Here is an 18,874-nt window from a genome sequence, read left to right on the forward strand (position 1 = left end):
GCACCGCCTACTGCACGGATTGTTGCACCGACCGCTGCACGGATTGATGCACCGCCCACTGCACGGATTCATGCACCGCCTACTGCACGGATTGTTGCACCGACCGCTGCACGGATTCATGCACCGCCTACTGCACGGATTGTTGCACCGCCCACTGCACGGATTCATGCACCACCTACTGCACGGGTTGTTGCACCGACCGCTGCACGGATTCATGCACCGACCACTGCACGGATTGCTGCACCGCCCACTGCAGCGGCTCACGTTGCAGCGCACGCCTGTCACCTGGCGCTCGCGGCTGCCGGGCCCGGCGTCACCATGGCCACCGCCCGTCACTCACGCGGCAGCGCACGGGGAGCGCGGCGCAACCTAACCTGCTGCCCGTCACACACCCCCCATTGGGCCGCCGCGGCGCCGCCCCCCCTGCCCGTCACACTCCCATTGGCCCGCGTCGCTGCCGGTCACGGGGAGGGGGCGGGACGTCGGCGGTAGGTTTGGTTGAGAGGCTGCGCCCCGGCGGAAGCTTCGCGAAGGAGCGGCGGTTGTGGTCGTGAAGGAGAAGGACGGCGGCGGCGGCGGCGAAGGAGCGGCGGTAAGGAAAGGGAAGGAGCGGCGGCCGGGCTGAAGGAAGGAGGGAGGGGGGAAGGCAAGGCAAGGCCCGGCCCGTCTCTGCCCCGGGCGGCGATCAGGCCGAGAGACCCGGCTCTGAAACACTCACCCCCGGGGAGGGTGGGAGGGAGGGAGAGGGACGGCAGATGGAGGGGGAATGGAGGGAGAGCAAGGGGAGGGGAGGGGAGGGGAGGATGGAGAGAGGAATGAATGGAGGGAGAGGGAGAAGAGGAAGACGTGGTAGGGAGGAGGAGGAGGGGAGGGAGCAAGTGGAGGAGGGGGGAGTGATGAGGGGAGGAGGGGGAAGGGTGATGGAGGAGGGGGGAAAGGATGATGGAGGAGGGGGAAAGGGTGATGGAGATGGGGGGAAGGGTGATGGAGGAGGGGGGAAAGGATGATGGAGGAGGGGGAAGGGTGATGGAGGAGGGGGGAAAGGATGATGGAGGAGGGGGAAAGGGTGATGGAGATGGGGGGAAGGGTGATGGAGGAGGGGGAAGGATGATGGAGGAGGGGGAAGGGTGATGGAGGAGGGAGTGATGAGGGGAGGAGGGGGAAGGGTGATGGAGGAGGGGGGAAAGGATGATGGAGGAGGGGGAAAGGGTGATGGAGATGGGGGGAAGGGTGATGGAGGAGGGGGAAGGATGATGGAGGAGGGGGAAGGGTGATGGAGGAGGGAGTGATGAGGGGAGGAGGGGGAAGGGTGATGGAGGAGGGGGAAGGGTGATGGAGGAGGGGGAAGGGTGATGGAGGAGGGAGTGATGAGGGGAGGAGGGGGAAGGGTGATGGAGGAGGGGGGAAGGGTGATGGAGGAGGGGGAAGGATGATGGAGCAGGGAGTGATGAGGGGAGGAGGGGGAAGGGTGATGGAGGAGGGGGGAAAGGATGATGGAGGAGGGGGAAAGGGTGATGGAGATGGGGGGAAGGGTGATGGAGGAGGGGGAAGGATGATGGAGGAGGGGGAAGGGTGATGGAGGAGGGAGTGATGAGGGGAGGAGGGGGAAGGGTGATGGAGGAGGGGGGAAGGGTGATGGAGGAGGGGGAAGGATGATGGAGCAGGGAGTGATGAGGGGAGGAGGGGGAAGGGTGATGGAGGAGGGGGAAGGGTGATGGAGGAGGGGGAAGGGTGATGGAGGAGGGGGAAGGGTGATGGAGGAGGGAGTGATGAGGGGAGGAGGGGGAAGGGTGATGGAGGAGGGGGGAAGGGTGATGGAGGAGGGGGAAAGGGTGATGGAGATGGGGGGAAGGGTGATGGAGGAGGGGGAAGGATGATGGAGGAGGGAGTGATGAGGGGAGGAGGGGGAAGGGTGATGGAGGAGGGGGGAAGGGTGATGGAGGAGGGGGAAAGAATGATGGAGGAGGGGGAAGGGTGATGGAGGAGGGGGAAGGATGATGGAGGAGGGAGTGATGAGGGGAGGAGGGGGAAGGGTGATGGAGGAGGGGGGAAGGGTGATGGAGGAGGGGGAAAGAATGATGGAGGAGGGGGAAGGGTGATGGAGGAGGGGGAAGGGTGATGGAGATGGGGGGAAGGGTGATGGAGGAGGGGGAAGGATGATGGAGGAGGGGGGAAGGGTGATGGAGGAGGGGGGAAGGGTGATGGAGGAGGGGGAAGGATGATGGAGGAGGGGGGAAGGGTGATGGAGGAGGGGGGAAGGGTGATGTAGGAGGGGGAAGGGTGATGGAGGAGGGGGGAAAGGTGATGGAGGAGGGGGGAAGGGTGATGGAGGAGGGGGGAAAGGTGATGGAGGAGGGGGGAAGGGTGATGGAGATGGGGGGAAGGGTGATGGAGGAGGGGGGAAGGGTGATGGAGGAGGGGGGAAGGGTGATGGAGGAGGGAGTGATGAGGGGAGGAGGGGGAAGGGTGATGGAGGAGGGGGGAAGGGTGATGGAGGAGGGGGAAAGGGTGATGGAGATGGGGGGAAGGGTGATGGAGGAGGGGGAAGGATGATGGAGGAGGGGGGAAGGGTGATGGAGGAGGGGGGAAGGGTGATGTAGGAGGGGGAAGGGTGATGGAGGAGGGGGAAAGGTGATGGAGGAGGGGGGAAGGGTGATGGAGGAGGGGGGAAAGGTGATGGAGGAGGGGGGAAGGGTGATGGAGGAGGGGGGAAAGGTGATGGAGGAGGGGGGAAAGGTGATGGAGGAGGGGGGAAGGGTGATGGAGGAGGGGGACAGAGGTGGAGGAGGGGGGAAGGGTGATGGAGGAGGGGGAAAGGGTGATGGAGGAGGGGGGAAAGGGTGATGGAGGAGGGGAACAGAGGTGGAGGAGGGGGAAAGAATGATGGAGGAGGGGGAAAGGGTGATGGAGGAGGGGGAAGGGTGATGGAGGAGGGGGAAAGGGTGATGGAGGAGGGGGAAGGGTGATGGAGGAGGGGAAAGAATGATGGAGGAGGGGGAAAGAATGATGGAGGAGGGGGAAAGGGTGATGGAGGAGGGGGAAGGGTGATGTAGGAGGGGGAAGGGTGATGGAGGAGGGGGAAGGGTGATGGAGGAGGGGAAAGAATGATGGAGGAGGGGGAAAGGGTGATGGAGGAGGGGGAAGGGTGATGTAGGAGGGGGAAGGGTGATGGAGGAGGGGGAAAGGATGATGGAGGAGGGAGTGATGAGGGGAGGAGGGGGAAAGAATGATGGAGGAGGGGGAAAGGGTGATGGAGGAGGGGGAAGGGTGATGGAGGAGGGGAAGGGTGATGGAGGAGGGGAAGGGTGATGGAGGAGGGGGAAAGGGTGATGGAGGAGGGGGAAGGGTGATGGAGGAGGGGAAAGAATGATGGAGGAGGGGGAAAGAATGATGGAGGAGGGGGAAAGGGTGATGGAGGAGGGGGAAGGGTGATGTAGGAGGGGGAAGGGTGATGGAGGAGGGGGAAAGGATGATGGAGGAGGGAGTGATGAGGGGAGGAGGGGGAAAGAATGATGGAGGAGGGGGAAAGGGTGATGGAGGAGGGGGAAGGGTGATGGAGGAGGGGAAGGGTGATGGAGGAGGGAGTGATGAGGGGAGGAGGGGGAAGGGTGATGGAGGAGGGGGGACAGAGGTGGAGGAGGGGGGAAGGGTGATGGAGGAGGGAGTGATGAGGGGAGGAGGGGGAAGGGTGATGGAGGAGGGGGGACAGAGGTGGAGGAGGGGGGAAGGGTGATGGAGGAGGGGGAAGGATGATGGAGGAGGGGAAAGGGTGATGGAGGAGGGGGAAGGGTGATGGAGGAGGGGAACAGAGGTGGAGGAGGGGGGAAATGGTGATGGAGGAGGGGGGAAGGGTGATGGAGGAGGGGAAGGGTGATGGAGGAGGGGGGAAAGGGTGATGGAGGAGGGGGAAAGGATGATGGAGGAGGGGGGAAAGGGTGATGGAGGAGGGGAACAGGTGGAGGAGGGGGGAAATGGTGATGGAGGAGGGGGGGAAGGGTGATGGAGGAGGGGGAAAAGATGATGGAGATGGGGGGAAGGGTGATGGAGGAGGAGGGAGTGATGAGGGGAGGAGGGAGGAAGGATGATGGAGGAGGAGGAAAGGGTGATGGAGGAGGGGGAAAGGGTAATGGAGGAGGGGGAAAGGGTAATGGAGGAGGGGAAGGGTGATGGAGGAGGGGGGAAGGATGATGGAGGAGGGATGGAGGTGGAGGAGGGTTGGGGAGAGGAGGGGTGAAGAGGAGAAGGGAGTAGGAGAGGGGAATGGGTGGAATAGAGGAGGGGAGAAGAGGGTAAGGGAGGGGAGATGGAAGTAGGATAGTGGGGAAGGTAATTAGGGGAAGAGAGAGTGGGAGGAAGAAAGAGAGAGGAGGAGAGAGAGAGAGGGAGTTAGGGGGCGAGTGTGATGCTAACCTTGGCGGGAGGGATGGAGTGGGTGCGGAAAGGTAGGATATAAAGGGGAAGTGGGAGGATAAACTTTGGGAGGGTGAAAAGAGGGCAAGACAATGAGTGGTGGGTAACGTGTGTGCAGGTCGGGAGGAGCAGGGGGAGTGTAGTGGGCGGTGGGACATGTCAGTGTGAATTTGGACGGGCATTGCTCTCAGGTATTTATTCACAAAATGCTGGAGTAACTCAGCAGGTCAGGCAGCATCTCAGGAGAGAAGGAATGGGTGACGTTTCGGGTCAAGACCCTTCTTCAGACTGATTGCTCTACCGGGGATCCCTTTGCATGGACTCGTGGCTGATTGGCTTCAATTCCGCAGATCTAATTTCCAAAAGTCAGACCGATTTAAAGATGCAGAGTGGAAATTGTAATAGTTCACATTTTTAATTCAATCGTGAGTTGTTGGAAATGCTGGTGATCCATTGCCAATTGCTCCTGAGAAGGTGAATGTGAGCAACTTTCTTGAAGCCTCTTTAGTCAAATAGTGGTGAATCTGTGGATTTCTTTATCGCAGAAGGCTGTGGAGGCCAAGTCAAGTGGATATATTTAAGGCAGAGAAAGATAGATTCTTGATTAGTACACGTGCAGGAGGTTATGGGGAGAAGGCAGGAGAATGGGGTTAGGAGGGAGAGATAGATCAGCCATGATTGAATGTTGGAGTAGACTTGATGGGCAGAATGGCCTGATTCTGCTCCTATCACATATGATCTTATGAAGCCCTGTAATCTATATGGTGAAGATACTCTTGCATTGACATTGAGGAGATTTTTTAGATCAATATATAAAGTATGAGGTTACGCTGTACTTAGTTCATGATAAAGTAAGCCAAAGTCAGCATGGTTTTGTGAAGGGAAGATCTTGCCTGAAGAATCTGCTGGAGTTCTTTGAGGGTTAATAGCAGGTCAGACAGAGAGAAGGCTGTAGATGTTGTTTACCTGTTTACCTGGATTTTCAGAAGGCCTTCGTAAAAGTGCCACAAGTCAGGCTGCTAGGGAAGATGAGAGCCCATAGTATTAATGGGAAGATACTAGCATGGATAGCAGGTTGGCTGGATGGCAGAAGGAAAAGAGTTGCAATAAAAGACATGTTTGAGGAAGGATGTGCTGGCTCTGGAGAGAGTCCAGAGGAGGTTTACAAGAATGATTCCAGGAATGAGTGGGTTAGCACATGATGAGTGCTTGACAGCACTGGGCCTCTACTCACTGGAGTTTCGAAGGTTGAGGGGGGACCTCATTGAAACTTACAGAAGTCTAGCACCAGAGGTCATAGCCTCTGAACTAAAGGGCGCTCTTTTAGAATGGAGGTGAGGAGGAACTTCTTTAGTCAGAGGTAGTTAATCTGTGGAACTCATTGCCACAGAGGGCTGTGCAGGCCCAGGCAGTGAATATTTTTAAGGCAGACATAGACAAATTCTTGATTAGAATGGATGTCAAAGATTATTATGGGGAGAAGGCAGGAAAATGGGATTAGAAGGCCGAGATCAGCCATAATTGAATGGCAGAGTAGACTCGGTGGACCGAATGGCCTAATTCTACTCCTATAACTTGTGATGGGTTGCCATGATTTTTTTTATTATTGAGAGAACAACCTTGTATTCAAATCTGAAGGACCACATCCCATATATTCAAGTGTTCTGACAGTGCAAAAATGATAGACAATAGGTGCAGGAGTAGGCCATTCGGCCCTTTCAGCCAGCACCGCCATTCACCGTGATCATGGCTGATCATCCACAATCAGTACTCCGTTCCTGCCTTCTCCCCATATCCCTTGACTACGCTATCATTAAGAACTTAGTGAGAACTCTATCTAATGACTGAGCAGGAAGAAAGATGCAAAGAGGCATCAAGGCTACAAACAAAAGTTAAATGAATTGGCAAGGACATGGCAGTTGGAATATAATGTGGGAAAAGATGGGTTTGGGCACTTTGTTGCACATAAATCAATTTTTTTTTTAAAAGTCAAAAGCATTTTACAAAAAGGTGACCTTAGAATATGTTGATGTTCAAAGGGACATGCAAGTCTTAAAATTAATGCACAAGTGCACAAGTAATTAGGAAAGTAACTAATTGCTGCCCATTTGCTGACCAGAATGGTCTAATTCTGCTCATCACTTATGAACTTGTGGTCGTAGGTAGATAGGGTGGTCACAAAGGCTTTTGGGACATTGACCTTCATTAGTCAAAGAGTATTGAGTATAGAAGTTGGGAGGTCATGTTGCAGTTGTATAAGACGTTGGTGAGACTGCGTTTAGTGTATTGTGTTCGGTTCTGGGCGCCATTTTATAAGAAAGATATTGTCAAGCTTGAAAGGGTTCGGAGAAGATTTACGAGGATGTTGCCAGGACTAGAGGGTGTGAGCTATAGGGAGAGGTTGAGTAGGCTGGGAGTCTATTCCTTGGAGCGCTGGAGGGTGAGAGGTGATCTTATAGAGATGTATAAAATCATGAGATGAATAAATTGGGTAGATGCACAGAATCTCTTGCTTGCCTAGAGTAGGGGAATCAAGGACCAGAGGACATAGGTTTAAGATGAAGGGGAAAAGAATTAATAAGAATCTGAGGGGTAACTTTTCACACAAAGGGTCGCAGGTGAATAGAACAAGCTACCAGAGAAGGTAGTTGAGGCTGGGACGATCCCAACATTTAAGAAACAGTTAGACAGGACAGGTTTGGTGGGATATGGACCATTCGCGAGCAGGTGGGACTAGTGTAGCTGGGACATGTTCGCCAGCGTGGGCAAGTTAGGCCGATATTTTAAGATATTAAGCATTTCCTGACCCTGCAGGACAGTTTATTCTTTGGAAAGCTTTTCTTGCACCTTCTCTGCTAACTCTTTTTATAAAGGAAAGGTAAATTATAACTTTGGGGGCCTCCCTCTGTTTACATGGCAGAGCCGGATAAGCAGGTTTAAGCAACGTGACGATGTAATGCACGTGTTAAATAAGAAGTGGTGCACGTTTCAGATGAAATTAATAGCACTCTTTTCCTTCAGAACATTTTTCTGATCGTGAAGAGGTGTCCATGACTAAAGTTCCCATGGCGGAAAACTACAGACCATCACGCAAAGGCGCGAAGGAGAAGATAAGTGCGGTGTCCATTAAACTGGAGAATCCACCAGATGCTCGATACGGCCAATCGGAGAAAAATCCCTCTGGCGTTGCTGAGAAGAAACAGAAGTCGATACCACGAGGGTCGGAGAAAGATTCTGGATTTTCGGGTAATGAAAGGCATTATGGATTTATTGCAGAGAAGGTGTGCTGAACACAATCTTCACAGGATTTTATTTACATCATGAAGTTGATGGGACCTTTGTTTCATTGTTTGTGTATCTAATAGTGAGATAATATCTGAAGAATAGTTCTGACCCAAAACGTCACCTATCTGTGCTTTCCATGGATGCCGCCAGTCCCGCTGAGTTACTCCAGCACTTTTTTTTTTGTAAACCAGCATCTGTAGTTCCTTCAGCCTTAAATCATTCATTATGATGGCGTCTGACCTTCTTAATTAAAAACTTGCTTGCCCCTTCCCATTTTCCTTTGTTTGTTTGATTCAACAAGTGAGTATCCAGACTGCCTTTAATCCCCCCCCACCTACCCCCAACCACTGTATCCCACTGGTTAGAACAATCTAAAAATCCACTACTCTCTGGGTGAAGAAATGTTTCCTCTTCACACACAAGTTGTAAGTGACCATTATCCTTCCATTCCAGCTGTTCCTGTTTCCTCTCACATCTCAAAGATGTGCAGGAGGTTAATTGACCTTTGAACTAGTGTGTGAACGGGTTATCGATGGTCGGCATGGACTTGGATAGCCAAAGGACCTGTTTCCATGCTGGATTTGATTTATGGATTGTTGGTTTGATTTATGGATTGCCACTCAAACGTCTTGTATAGATGATCCTGTTAACTTGCTGGTCCTGTCCAAAGCTGTTTGTTTACGCATTGAGATTTTCCTTTATATTCCCCTATTCAACCACAACAGTCACTGGATTTGGCAACTTTCCATTCCCAAGCACACCCATCCCCCTGGAGCTGTTGTGAAATGAGAATTAACTCCAGCTTTTGGACCAATGCCTCCAGCCCTCATGGACAGCTTCCCACTCTAAGATACAGATGTGAAAACCACTGTAGAAGTGTAGCAGCTGTCTTGACTTCTGAAAGAAATGCTGCTTCCAGTGCTTGATTCCTCCCAGTCCCTGTGGTTTCTTCCATTCTGTGTGTGCATCAGTTTATGTTGAAGATTAGGGCTGTTGTATCTAGTCCCTTCGATTTGGCCAGGGGGTGGTAAGCATCATCTAAAAGGTAAGTTTAGAACTTTAACTATCTGTAGAAACAAGAGCTGCAGGTGCTGGTTTACAAAAAAGGACAGAAAGTGCTGGAGTAACTGGGTCAGGCAGCATCCCAGGAGAACATGGATAGGCAACATTTTAGGTCGGGACCTTTCTTCAAGCTGATTGTTGGGTGGGGGGAGGAAAGATGCTCATTTGTTGAATCAAGAAAATAAGGGATATGAGAAGGGGCAACAAAGCTGAAGAAAGGTCCCGACTGGAAATGTCAACTATCCATGTCCTCCAGAGATGCTGCCTGACCCGCTAAGTTACTCCAGCACTATTGTGTCCTTTTAACTGTATTTAATTCTCTTGGGGGGTTGTCTATATCTGTTACTTGATGATTAATTTTGAAAGCATTTCCTAATATGAATGCAAAGGCCATGCAAAAAGAATTGTTCTGTTTGAGAGTAAATTGAGGAATCTGGACGTAAACTGATACCAGCACGGAGAGATGTCAATGGCCCACCTGTCAAGTATATCTAAGAGCCACAACATGAGTATACTGGGTTCTCAGAATGGAAGGAACTGTATATTAAACCAAATAAACAAACCTGAATATCCACCCACACAGATCTTTTAAAGTGTTTGAATAAATTAGATCCCAGGAATGAGTAGGTTAACATATGATGAGCTTTTGATGGAACTGGGCCTGTACTCGCTGGAGTTTAGAAGAATGAAACATACAGAATAGTGAAAGGCTTGGATAGAGTGGATGTGAAGAGATTATTTCCACTAGTGGGAGAGACTAGGGCTAGAAATAAAGGAGGTTATTTTAGGAAGGAGACAAGGAGGAATTTATTTAGTCAGATAGTGGTGAATCTGTGGAATTTTTTGCCATAGAAGGCTGTGGAGACAAAGTCAATGGATATATTTAAGGCAGAGATAGGTAGATTCTTGATTGGTTCGGGTGTCAGAGGTTATGGGGAGCAGGCAAGAGAAAGAGGTTAGGAGGGTGTTATACGAGAATTTTCCCGAACAGCCTGTGACCCATAGCGCTATGTTTAAAGCCCATAGTGTTGTGGCTGGTAGCACTATATTTAAACCCCATGGTGCTGCAGCTGTTTGTTTAAATTCTCGTGCGCTCAGCTGACAGCGCTCTGTTTAAACCTTTGCGCACCAAACCAGTAGCGCTGTATGTATTACCGTTACGCGCTAAGTCTGTAGCTCTGTGTATTGATTTGCGCGCCAAGTCTGTAGCACTGTGTGTATTGATTTGCACACCAGTCTGCGGCTGATTGCGCAATACCGAGACAAGACTAAGTATTGCTTTTGTACTCTCGCCAATAAAACTGATTTGCAACTAAACAGACGAGCAAGCCTTTTTCTGTTCTACTAGTCAGATCCTTGAACCTGTTCCCTTCTAAAAGGAGGGAGAGATAGATCTGCCATGATTGAATGGCGGAGTAAACTGGATGGGCCGAATGGCCTCATTCTTCTCCTATCACTTGTGATCTTATGAATTAGTAGAGGTGTTTCTAATATGGTACCAAGAATGAGAGCTTGTTGAAGGGCCGAATGGCCTACTCCTGCACCTATTTTCTATGTTTCTATGATGGAGGGAACAAGTAAGAAAAAAATTGCTGGCAATGCTCAGCAGGTCAGGCAGCATCGGTGCAGAAAGAAACAGAAACAAAGCTTTGGGTTGATACCTTTCATCAGAAGAAGAAGCAAGTGTGATACATCTATTGTGCATGGTTCAGCTATGCTGCTCAACCAGGCATACTTCCTCCTATCAACCCCGAACATTGACGCTGTTTCGCTCTCCATAGATGCCCTCTGGCCATTTCTAACATTCCCTCATTTTATTTGCAGAATCTATAGTGCTTTGCTGTTTACCTCTGGAGAACAAAGGGTTTTGAGAAGGGCAACAAGAGATTTAACAAAAAGGAACTGCAGATGCTGATTTATACCAAAGATAGACACAAAATGCTGGAGTAACTCGGCCACTCTGGACAAAATGGAAAGGTGACATTTCAGATTGGATCTGAAGAAGGGTCCAGACCCGCAACGTCGCCTATCCTTTTTCTCCAGAGATGCTGCCTGACCCGCCGAGTTACTCCAACACGTTGTACCGGGCCCTGGTGAGACCGCACCTGGAGTACTGTGTGCAGTTTTGGTCTCCAAATTTGAGGAAGGATGTTCTTGCTATGGAGGGCGTGCAGCGTAGGTTCACTAGGTTAATTCCCGGAATGGCGGGACTGTCGTATGTTGAAAGGCTGGAGCGATTGGGCTTGTATACACTGGAATTTAGAAGGATGAGGGGGGATCTTATTGAAACATATAAGATAATTAGGGGATTGGACACATTAGAGGCAGATAACATGTTCCCAATGTTGGGGGAGTCCAGAACAAGGGGCCACAGTTTGAGAATAAGGGGTAGGCCATTTAGAACGGAGATGAGGAAGAACTTTTTCAGTCAGAGGGTGGTGAAGGTGTGGAATTCTCTGCCTCAGAAGGCAGTGGAGGCCAGTTCGTTGGATGCTTTCAAGAGAGAGCTGGATAGAGCTCTTAAGGATAGCGGAGTAAGGGGGTATGGGGAGAAGGCAGGAACGGGGTACTGATTGAGAGTGATCAGCCATGATCGCATTGAATGGCGGTGCTGGCTCGAAGGGCTGAATGGCCTACTCCTGCACCTATTGTCTATTGTCTATTGTGTCTATCAAGGGGAAATTTAAATAGTATAAAGTTATGAAGTTTAGATGGACTAAATGAGGGAAAGTAGGTTTCCACTGGCAGAACAGTGAGTTCACAGCTGGCACAGATTTAAAACAGAAGACAAAACTTTTAGTGCACAGAATTATGATATGGCTGAAAAGATGATAGAAATAGATCAATTAGTAATTTTCCAAAGGGGACTATGTTTTCAGGACTGTGGGAAGATGAAAACAGTGGTGAAAAATTAGATGGCTCTTTGCAAAGAACCAGCTTGGGTACAGTGTGTTGAATGGCATCTTGGTGTTGTGGGATTTAGTGGTCAGTCGGCAGAGCTTCCTTGCTAATCTCCAGTGGGTAGAGGTGTACAGACAATCTGTGTTGCCTGTGTTCTATTGCTGATTGTGCCGCTCTTTCTGTGCCTTGTTCTCAGACACCAGCTCGGAGTACCTGAGTATGGTCGAACAAATGGAGGCGGAGGATCGATCTGCACCGGCGTCGTTGAGCTCTACAGGGAGGTTGTCTGCAGCACAAAGCTCGCTCCAAAACCTGACTCCTGTGTACTTTGTGGAAAATGTCCTTGTGAAAGAGGTACAAATCTGTTCTCTACAATCCTGTGCACTGAAAATCTGACTTGGAGCAGAGCACACTAGACAGTTGTGATCAGACACAAAGTGCTAGAGTATCTCATTGGGCCAGGGACCAGGCAGCAGCTCTGGATAGGTGTCGTCTCGGGTCGGGCCCCTTCTTCAGACTGATTGTGGCGGGGAGAGGGAAATTAGTCTACGTTTCCCAGAGATGCTGCCCGAACACCTTATTTACTCTGGCACTTTGTGTCCTTTTGTGAAACCAGCATCTACAGTTCCTTGTTTCTACATGCAGTTGTGATCAGCGGTATACCGGCTTGTGGTGTGAGCACGTTTTCCAGATTCAATTGCAAGAAATATATTGCTGGACGAACTCAGCAGGTCATGTGTGCTCCAGTTTCCTCCCACATCCCAAAGAAGGGCGGGTATGTCGGTTAATTGGCCTCTGTAAATTGCCCCTAGAGTGTAGGGAGTGGATGAGAATGTGGGATAACGTGGAACTAGTGTGAACAGGTGATCGATGGTCAGCAGGGACACGGTGGGGCAAAGTACATGTTTCACCGCTGTGTCTTTCAATCAATCAATTTTGTATTTGCATCTCTCCCAGACAAATCAGCCGTGATTTGCCAGCTGCCTTCTCTCAGCTGGTATCACCAGCTTTTATATAATTTATTTGCTGTTATTTTCCACTGTCTCGCAGCCATTGCCTGATCTCCATCCTTTCTCTCAACTTAACTTGCTTGACTTATAACTCTTCCTAACAAATTAAATGTCAACAACCTGACATTAACCCTGTATCCTTCTCTGCAAACAATACCTTACCTGCTGAGGTATCACAAAATGCTGGAGTAACTCAGCAGGTCAGGCTGCATCTAGGAGAGAGGGAATGGGTGACGTTTCGGGTCAAGACCCTTCTTGGGAAGACTCGCTACCACAGCCACATCTGTTTCCTTGGGTACACACCTTACCTGCTGAGCATCTCCAGTATATTATTTTTTTGTACCTTGCCAAGTATGGTTCGTCAGCAAGATATATGTTCAATGACAAATACGGAAGCTAATTGTGTGATAATTGCAGAGACATGGAAACAAGGAACTGCAGATACTGGTTTGCAAAAAAGGAAGTAAAGTGCTGGAGTAACTCAGTGGGTCAGACAGTATGATATGTGACATTTCGGATTAGACAATAGGCAATAGGTGCAGGTGTAGGCCTTTCGGCCCTTCGAGCCAGCACCACCATTCAATGTGATCATGGCTGATCATTCTCAATCAGTACCCCCTTCCTACCTTCTCCCCATACCCCCTGACTCCGCTATCCTTAAGAGCTCTATCTAGCTCTGTCTTGAATGCATTCAGAGAACTGGCCTCCACTGCCTTCTGAGGCAGAGAATTCCACAGATTTACAACTCTCTGACTGAAAAAGTTTTTCCTCATCTCTGTTCTAAATGGTCTACCCCTTATTCTTAAACTGTGGCCCCTGGTTCTGGACTCCCCTAACATTGGGAACATGTTTCCTGCCTCTAATGTGTCCAACCCCTTAATAATCATATGTTTCAATAAGATCCCCTCTATCATCCTTCTAAATTCCAGTGTATATAAGCCTTTCAACATACGACAGTCCCGCCATTCCGGGAATTAACCTAGTAAACCTACGCTGCACGCCCTCAATAGCAAGAATATCCTTCCTCAAATTTGGAAACTAAAACTGCACACAGTACTCCAGGTGCAGTCTCACTAGAACTGCAGAAGGACCTCTTTGCTCCGATACTCAACTCCTCTTGTTATGAAGGCCAACATTCCATTGGCTTTCTTCACTGCCTGCTGTATCTGCATGCTTCCTTTAAGTGACTGATGCACTAGGACACCCAGATCTCGTTGTACGTCCCCTTTTCCTAACTTGACACCATTCAGATAGTAATCTGCCTTCCTATTCTTACCACCTAAGATTGGGATCCTTCCGCAAACTAAAGTCCAATCAGGCTGAAGAAACGTCCCAACCTGAAACGTCACCAATCCATGTTCTCTAGAGAGGGTCAGGCAGCATCTCTGGAAAATATAGATAGGTGACATTTTAGGTTGGGACACTTCACCACCCTCTCTTAGCTGGTACCACCAGCTTTTGTATCATTTATTCTCTCTTGGGAATAAAAAGAGATCACATACAAAAAAGATCACAAAGTGTTCGTGTTCCTCCAGCACTTTGTGATCTTTTTGTGTGATAGTTGTTATGGGAATAGAGATCAGCTAATCCAACAAAGCAGCAAACATACACCTAGTGCACATCATCACGCATTGACATTAAAAGGAAGAATGCATTCCTCTAGACGTGCTTGAGCATGTTATGCTGTTGCACTGAATGTTATTTGAATGCATGTTATCTGTTGCAGCATAACTAGTGTTGCTTCTGTTTTGTACAGCCTGTGTCCGTTCCCACGAGGAATCAGTTTATCTGTGCTCAGCCGCAGCACTGGGACAGCCAGAGGTCCCGTGCTTCCTCACCAGGCCAGACCCGGGTGGTCTTCATCCGACAACCTCTGCCACCTTCCTTGAAAGTTCAGAAGGCAGAGATGAAGGGCGGATTGAGGAAGGACACCTATCTCCCCATCTTGAACTCCTACCCACGGATCGCCCCGTACCCAGTAAAAGACCGCCACCATAAAGAGGAGCAGGAGCAGACGGATCAGCATGCCGCCCCAGACAATGCCACCGACCACAAGAGCAAACGGCTGTGCGTCGATGAGACTGCCCGCCCGCTGGCATCTCCGTCACCCCAGGGTGGGCAAACAGCACCCATATCGCCAGCCGTGAATTGCCAGGGTCCCTGGCAAGGAGAGAACTCCAAGCAGCAGCTGTGGTTGGGGGCAGCAAGCGTTGTGAGTCAGTTTGACATATCCGTCTCCCCGTCGCCAGTGGTGTCTCCCCAGTCGGAGTGCTGGGAGGAGGAGTCCTCCTCGTCCTGCGCTCCCAGCACACAGCTGTCGGGCAGTGAGCCGCGCTCCCCCTCCTGCCTCTCCCGGCACCACCGCTTCCGCAACACGATGGCGATCCTCAACCGCTCCGGGCTGCTGGAGATCACGCTGCGCACCAAGGAGCTGATCCGCCAGTATGGCAGCACGCAGCGGCAGATCAACGAGCTGAAGGAGCATGCGCGCATGTTCTGCTGCGCCGTGCGGAGCAGCGACCCCCGAGACATCCTCCGGCTACAGGAGGCCATGAAGTGTTCCGGGGCGTACGGACCGGTGGACAGTACGCCGTCCTCCTCCCCACCCTCCTCTCCCTCTCCCACCTCCAACACCTCCAGTCCCAGGTCGTGTACCAGTCAAGGTGTCTCCGACCAAGCGTCACTACCTTAACCGGAGCCTGCTTGCTGAATGGTCATCGCTGGCAACGAAAGCTCTGAGATAGGGCGGAAAACCAGAGCTGAGATAGGAGATCAGCCAGGTTCTTCATGAATGGCAGAGGTGGAGGGGCGAAGATGCCTGAACTGCAACCTCTGTGGGAACTTGGGACCACCAGCTGCCTCCCACACCAAGTGTACATTGGGCTATCTAGGTTAGTTGTCCTCTACTTCTTGAATTTCCTACCGTATGATACTGACCCTATTGTAAAAGCCCTTCATTGGTTGCACAAGATTTATGGGGCATGGCCAGAGGTACCACAGAAGGGCAAGCCTTTATTCAATGGCACCGACCGAGGAGACCGATCTCCATGCACATTTCTGCAGAGGCATCGCTTTGTTCATGCAGTTGCTCAGGGAGTTCTGTACAATCTTTGGCATGGGACCTCTAACCTGCTCTTGTTTTTCTGACTGGTTGTAGTTCAGAGCGGTAGACCGCTTGCTAATCTAATTCACAGCTGGCTGGGTGGGTGTGAACACATCATCTGCTCCCAGTGCAGAACTGAGTGTGTTGCACTGCCTAAAGCATTATTTCGTGCTCTCGGATGGATGTTAAAGCATTGTCTAGAGTAGGGACAATCTGCCAGTATTACGGGCACCGTTGCCCCCTCTTTCCACCGACCTTGCTGCCGTTTGTGGAACTTTTGCACATTGCATGGTTACAATATGAATTTAATCTGAGTGGGACATCTCCAACCGAGCTGATGAACCACTGGAGATAGATGCTGAACCACTGGAATTGAGGCAGGACTTCTGGCAATACCTCTCCGTCCATTGTCAACAGAAATTGATCTGTTAGATCGTCCTGCCCCTTTGAACTGTGTGCGTGAGTGTCAGCAATTTGTGGGACATCGCCCTCACAGAGTTTCCCTGGAGATCAGGGGTCAGACCACTTCTGTGGATTTTGGCTGGAGTGTCAAAGAAGAAGCTGACAATTGTTGAGAAACCGAAGGTAGACACAAAAAGCTGGAGTGACTCAGCGGGGACAGGCAGCATCTCTGGCGAGAAGGAATGGGTAACACTTCAGGTCAAGACCCTTCTTCAAACTTGAGAAACATCTACCCAGAGAGGCTGCAAACATCTGCCAAAGAGCTAACAAACGGGTTCAGAAACCTTCCCCTGCATTTTATTTTCTTCTTCCCCCATTACTACGACCCAAAGCAACATTTTCTGCACCTTTTCCACCTCTGCCTGGAGTGGGAGAGCAGTCAGTGACTGTGGAGCGGGAGTGGATGAAATGTATGTTGTGCTATTGGTTTATTATTATCACGTGTACCGAGATAAAGTGAAAAGCTTTATTTGTGTGTTATGCAGTTAAATAATTCTATACATGTGTATAAGCAAGCCATGCATAAGTATAACACAGTGCAAAGAAAAAAGTACCAGAGCTCAGAATGTAGTGTTACAACATTACAGTGAAAGTGCAGATTAGTAAAAAGTGCAAGGTCTACAAGGAGAAGGGTTGGGAGATCTGGGTTAGTATGTGAGAAGTCCATTCAGTAGTCTGGTTACAATAAGAAAGAAGCTGCTCCTGAATATCGAAGTACATGTTTTCAACCTTTTGCATCCCTGTTCGATGGGAGAGAAAAGGGGAGGGAATGACCGGGATGAACATGGTCCTTGATTATGTTGGCTGGTCAGGCGTACAGTAACGATTTTGAGGGATCTTCTCCTCTCATGAGAGGGCAGCAAAGTGGTGCGGCGGGTAGAGCTGCTGCCTCACAGCACCAGAGTCCCGGGTTCTATCTGTGTGAAATTTGCCTGTTCTCCCTGTGACCATGTGGGTTTCCTCCGGGTGCTCCAGTTTCCTCCCACATCCCAAAGACTTGCGGGTTTGTAGGTTCATTGGCCTCTAAATTACCCCTAGTATGTAGAGAGTGGATGAGATAACGTAAAACTAGTGTGAACTGGTGATCGATATTCGGTAGGTTGAAGGCCTACCGAATATTTCCCAGCTATATCTCGAAACTAACCTAAACTCTGATCAAGTGCCAAAAACCAAATTGCTGAGGTCAAGTCAGCAGCTCGACCAGCTTCTGTGGGGGTGGAGGAGGAACTGTCGATGTTTTGGGTCGAGGTCGTGGGTTAGGACTTGGTGCAGATTTCCAACCCGATTAAACCCCCCACACGGATGCTGCTTGACTTGTTCAGTTCCTCCAGCAATTTGTTCGTCGCTCCAGATTCCAGCATCAGTTTGTATCTCCTATCAAGCATTCGATTCACTTCATTGCTGTATGATAAAGTGCAAGGTTTTTTTTCAATGCCTAACCTATATGGAGCAATTTGTACGGGGATGGACATACGTTATTAACATGTGTGTCAGAGTAAGCTAGTAAGAAAGGTTGGAACAAATAGTTTGAAATGTAATGTCAATTTTCCATCCCACCTGTTCCCGCGAAACCGGCCACGAGACTCTCTGCATGAACTGCAAGCCCAGTGTGTGGGGTTAGAGCGGCACTACTGCCTCACAGCGCTACAGTCCCGGGTTCCATCCTCACCTCGGATGCTGTCTGTATGCAGTTTGCATGTTCTCCCTGTGACTGCGTGAGTTTCCTCCCATCTTCCCAAAGATGTAGGTGAATTGGTCTCTGTAAATTGCCCCTAGTGTGTAGGGAGTGGGGTAACATAGAACTGGCACGAGTGATTGATCGAAGGTCAGGGTGGACTTGCTGGGCCGAAGGGCCTGTTTCCATACAGTATCTGTAAACTAAGCCTGGGGGTGGGGAGTGGCAATCGTGGCCAGAGGGAGAGCCAGATGTTAGAGTTAACAGTTGGCAGTCACAACGTTTTATATTTATGTTAATGCAAATAAAGATTTCAACCTCGCACTGGAGGCGAGAATCCATTGTAATCTGCAGTGGAATTTTTAATTCGGAAAACATTCATTTGCCTGCTCATTAAGATTTTAATACGTTGCAGGCTATAGGGTATGGGTCAAAGGGGGTTCCCCTCTTCCACTATAGATGAGGCTCTCACTAGGGTCTCTACATCCCGCAGCTCCGCTCTTGCTCCCCCTCCCCCATTCGTAACAAGGACAGAATCCCCCTCGTTCTCACCTTCCACCCCACCAGCCAGCGTATCCAACAAATCATCCGCCAACATTTCCGTCACCTACAACGGGACCCCGCCACTGGCCATATCTTCTCATCCCCTCCCTTTTCCGCGTTCCGCAGAGACCGTTCTCTCCGTAACTCCCTGGTCCACTCGTCCCTTCCTACCCAAACCACCCCATCCCCGGGCACTTTCCCCTGCAACTGCAGGAGATGCAACACCTGTCCCTTTACCTCCCCCCTCAATTCCATCCAAGGACCCAAACAGTCTTTCCAGGTGAGACAGAGGTTCACCTGCACCTCCTCCAACCTCATCTATTGCATCCGCTGCTCCAGATGTCAACTTATTTACATCGGCGAAACCAAACGCAGGCTCGGCGATCGCTTCGCTCAACACCTGCGCTCAGTCTGCACTAACCA

General features: G+C 50.3%; 1 protein-coding gene across 2 annotated transcripts; it reads left to right on the forward strand.

Moving 5' to 3' along the window:
- The first annotated feature begins 509 nt into the window (after nt 1–509).
- LOC144611812 (CLOCK-interacting pacemaker-like) lies at nt 510–18,207 on the forward strand. Of its 2 annotated transcripts, none has more exons than XM_078431080.1 (4): nt 510–592; nt 7,432–7,656; nt 11,855–12,012; nt 14,425–18,207. In XM_078431080.1, exons 2-4 carry the CDS (start codon nt 7,461–7,463, stop codon nt 15,358–15,360), a joined length of 1,290 nt encoding a protein of 429 aa, XP_078287206.1. In that variant the 5' UTR covers nt 510–592; nt 7,432–7,460; the 3' UTR covers nt 15,361–18,207. The 2 variants fall into 2 exon arrangements, with proteins under 2 accessions (XP_078287206.1, XP_078287207.1); XM_078431081.1 differs by lacking the exon at nt 510–592 and adding an exon at nt 4,743–4,884.
- Nucleotides 18,208–18,874: the final 667 nt, after the last annotated feature.

This window comes from Rhinoraja longicauda, chromosome 41 (assembly GCF_053455715.1).
Source record: "Rhinoraja longicauda isolate Sanriku21f chromosome 41, sRhiLon1.1, whole genome shotgun sequence".
In the NCBI taxonomy this organism is placed as follows: domain Eukaryota; kingdom Metazoa; phylum Chordata; class Chondrichthyes; order Rajiformes; family Arhynchobatidae; genus Rhinoraja; species Rhinoraja longicauda.

What these genes read in the sequence shown, in the direction of transcription:
- LOC144611812 (XM_078431080.1), top strand. Translation starts at nt 7,461, where the DNA reads ATGACTAAAGTTCCCATGGCGGAAAACTACAGACCATCACGCAAAGGC. An exon ending in GAAAGATTCTGGATTTTCGG is followed by an intron (nt 7,657 to 11,854) that starts GTAATGAAAGGC and finishes CCTTGTTCTCAG; the next exon opens with ACACCAGCTCGGAGTACCTG. An exon ending in AAAATGTCCTTGTGAAAGAG is followed by an intron (nt 12,013 to 14,424) that starts GTACAAATCTGT and finishes TGTTTTGTACAG; the next exon opens with CCTGTGTCCGTTCCCACGAG.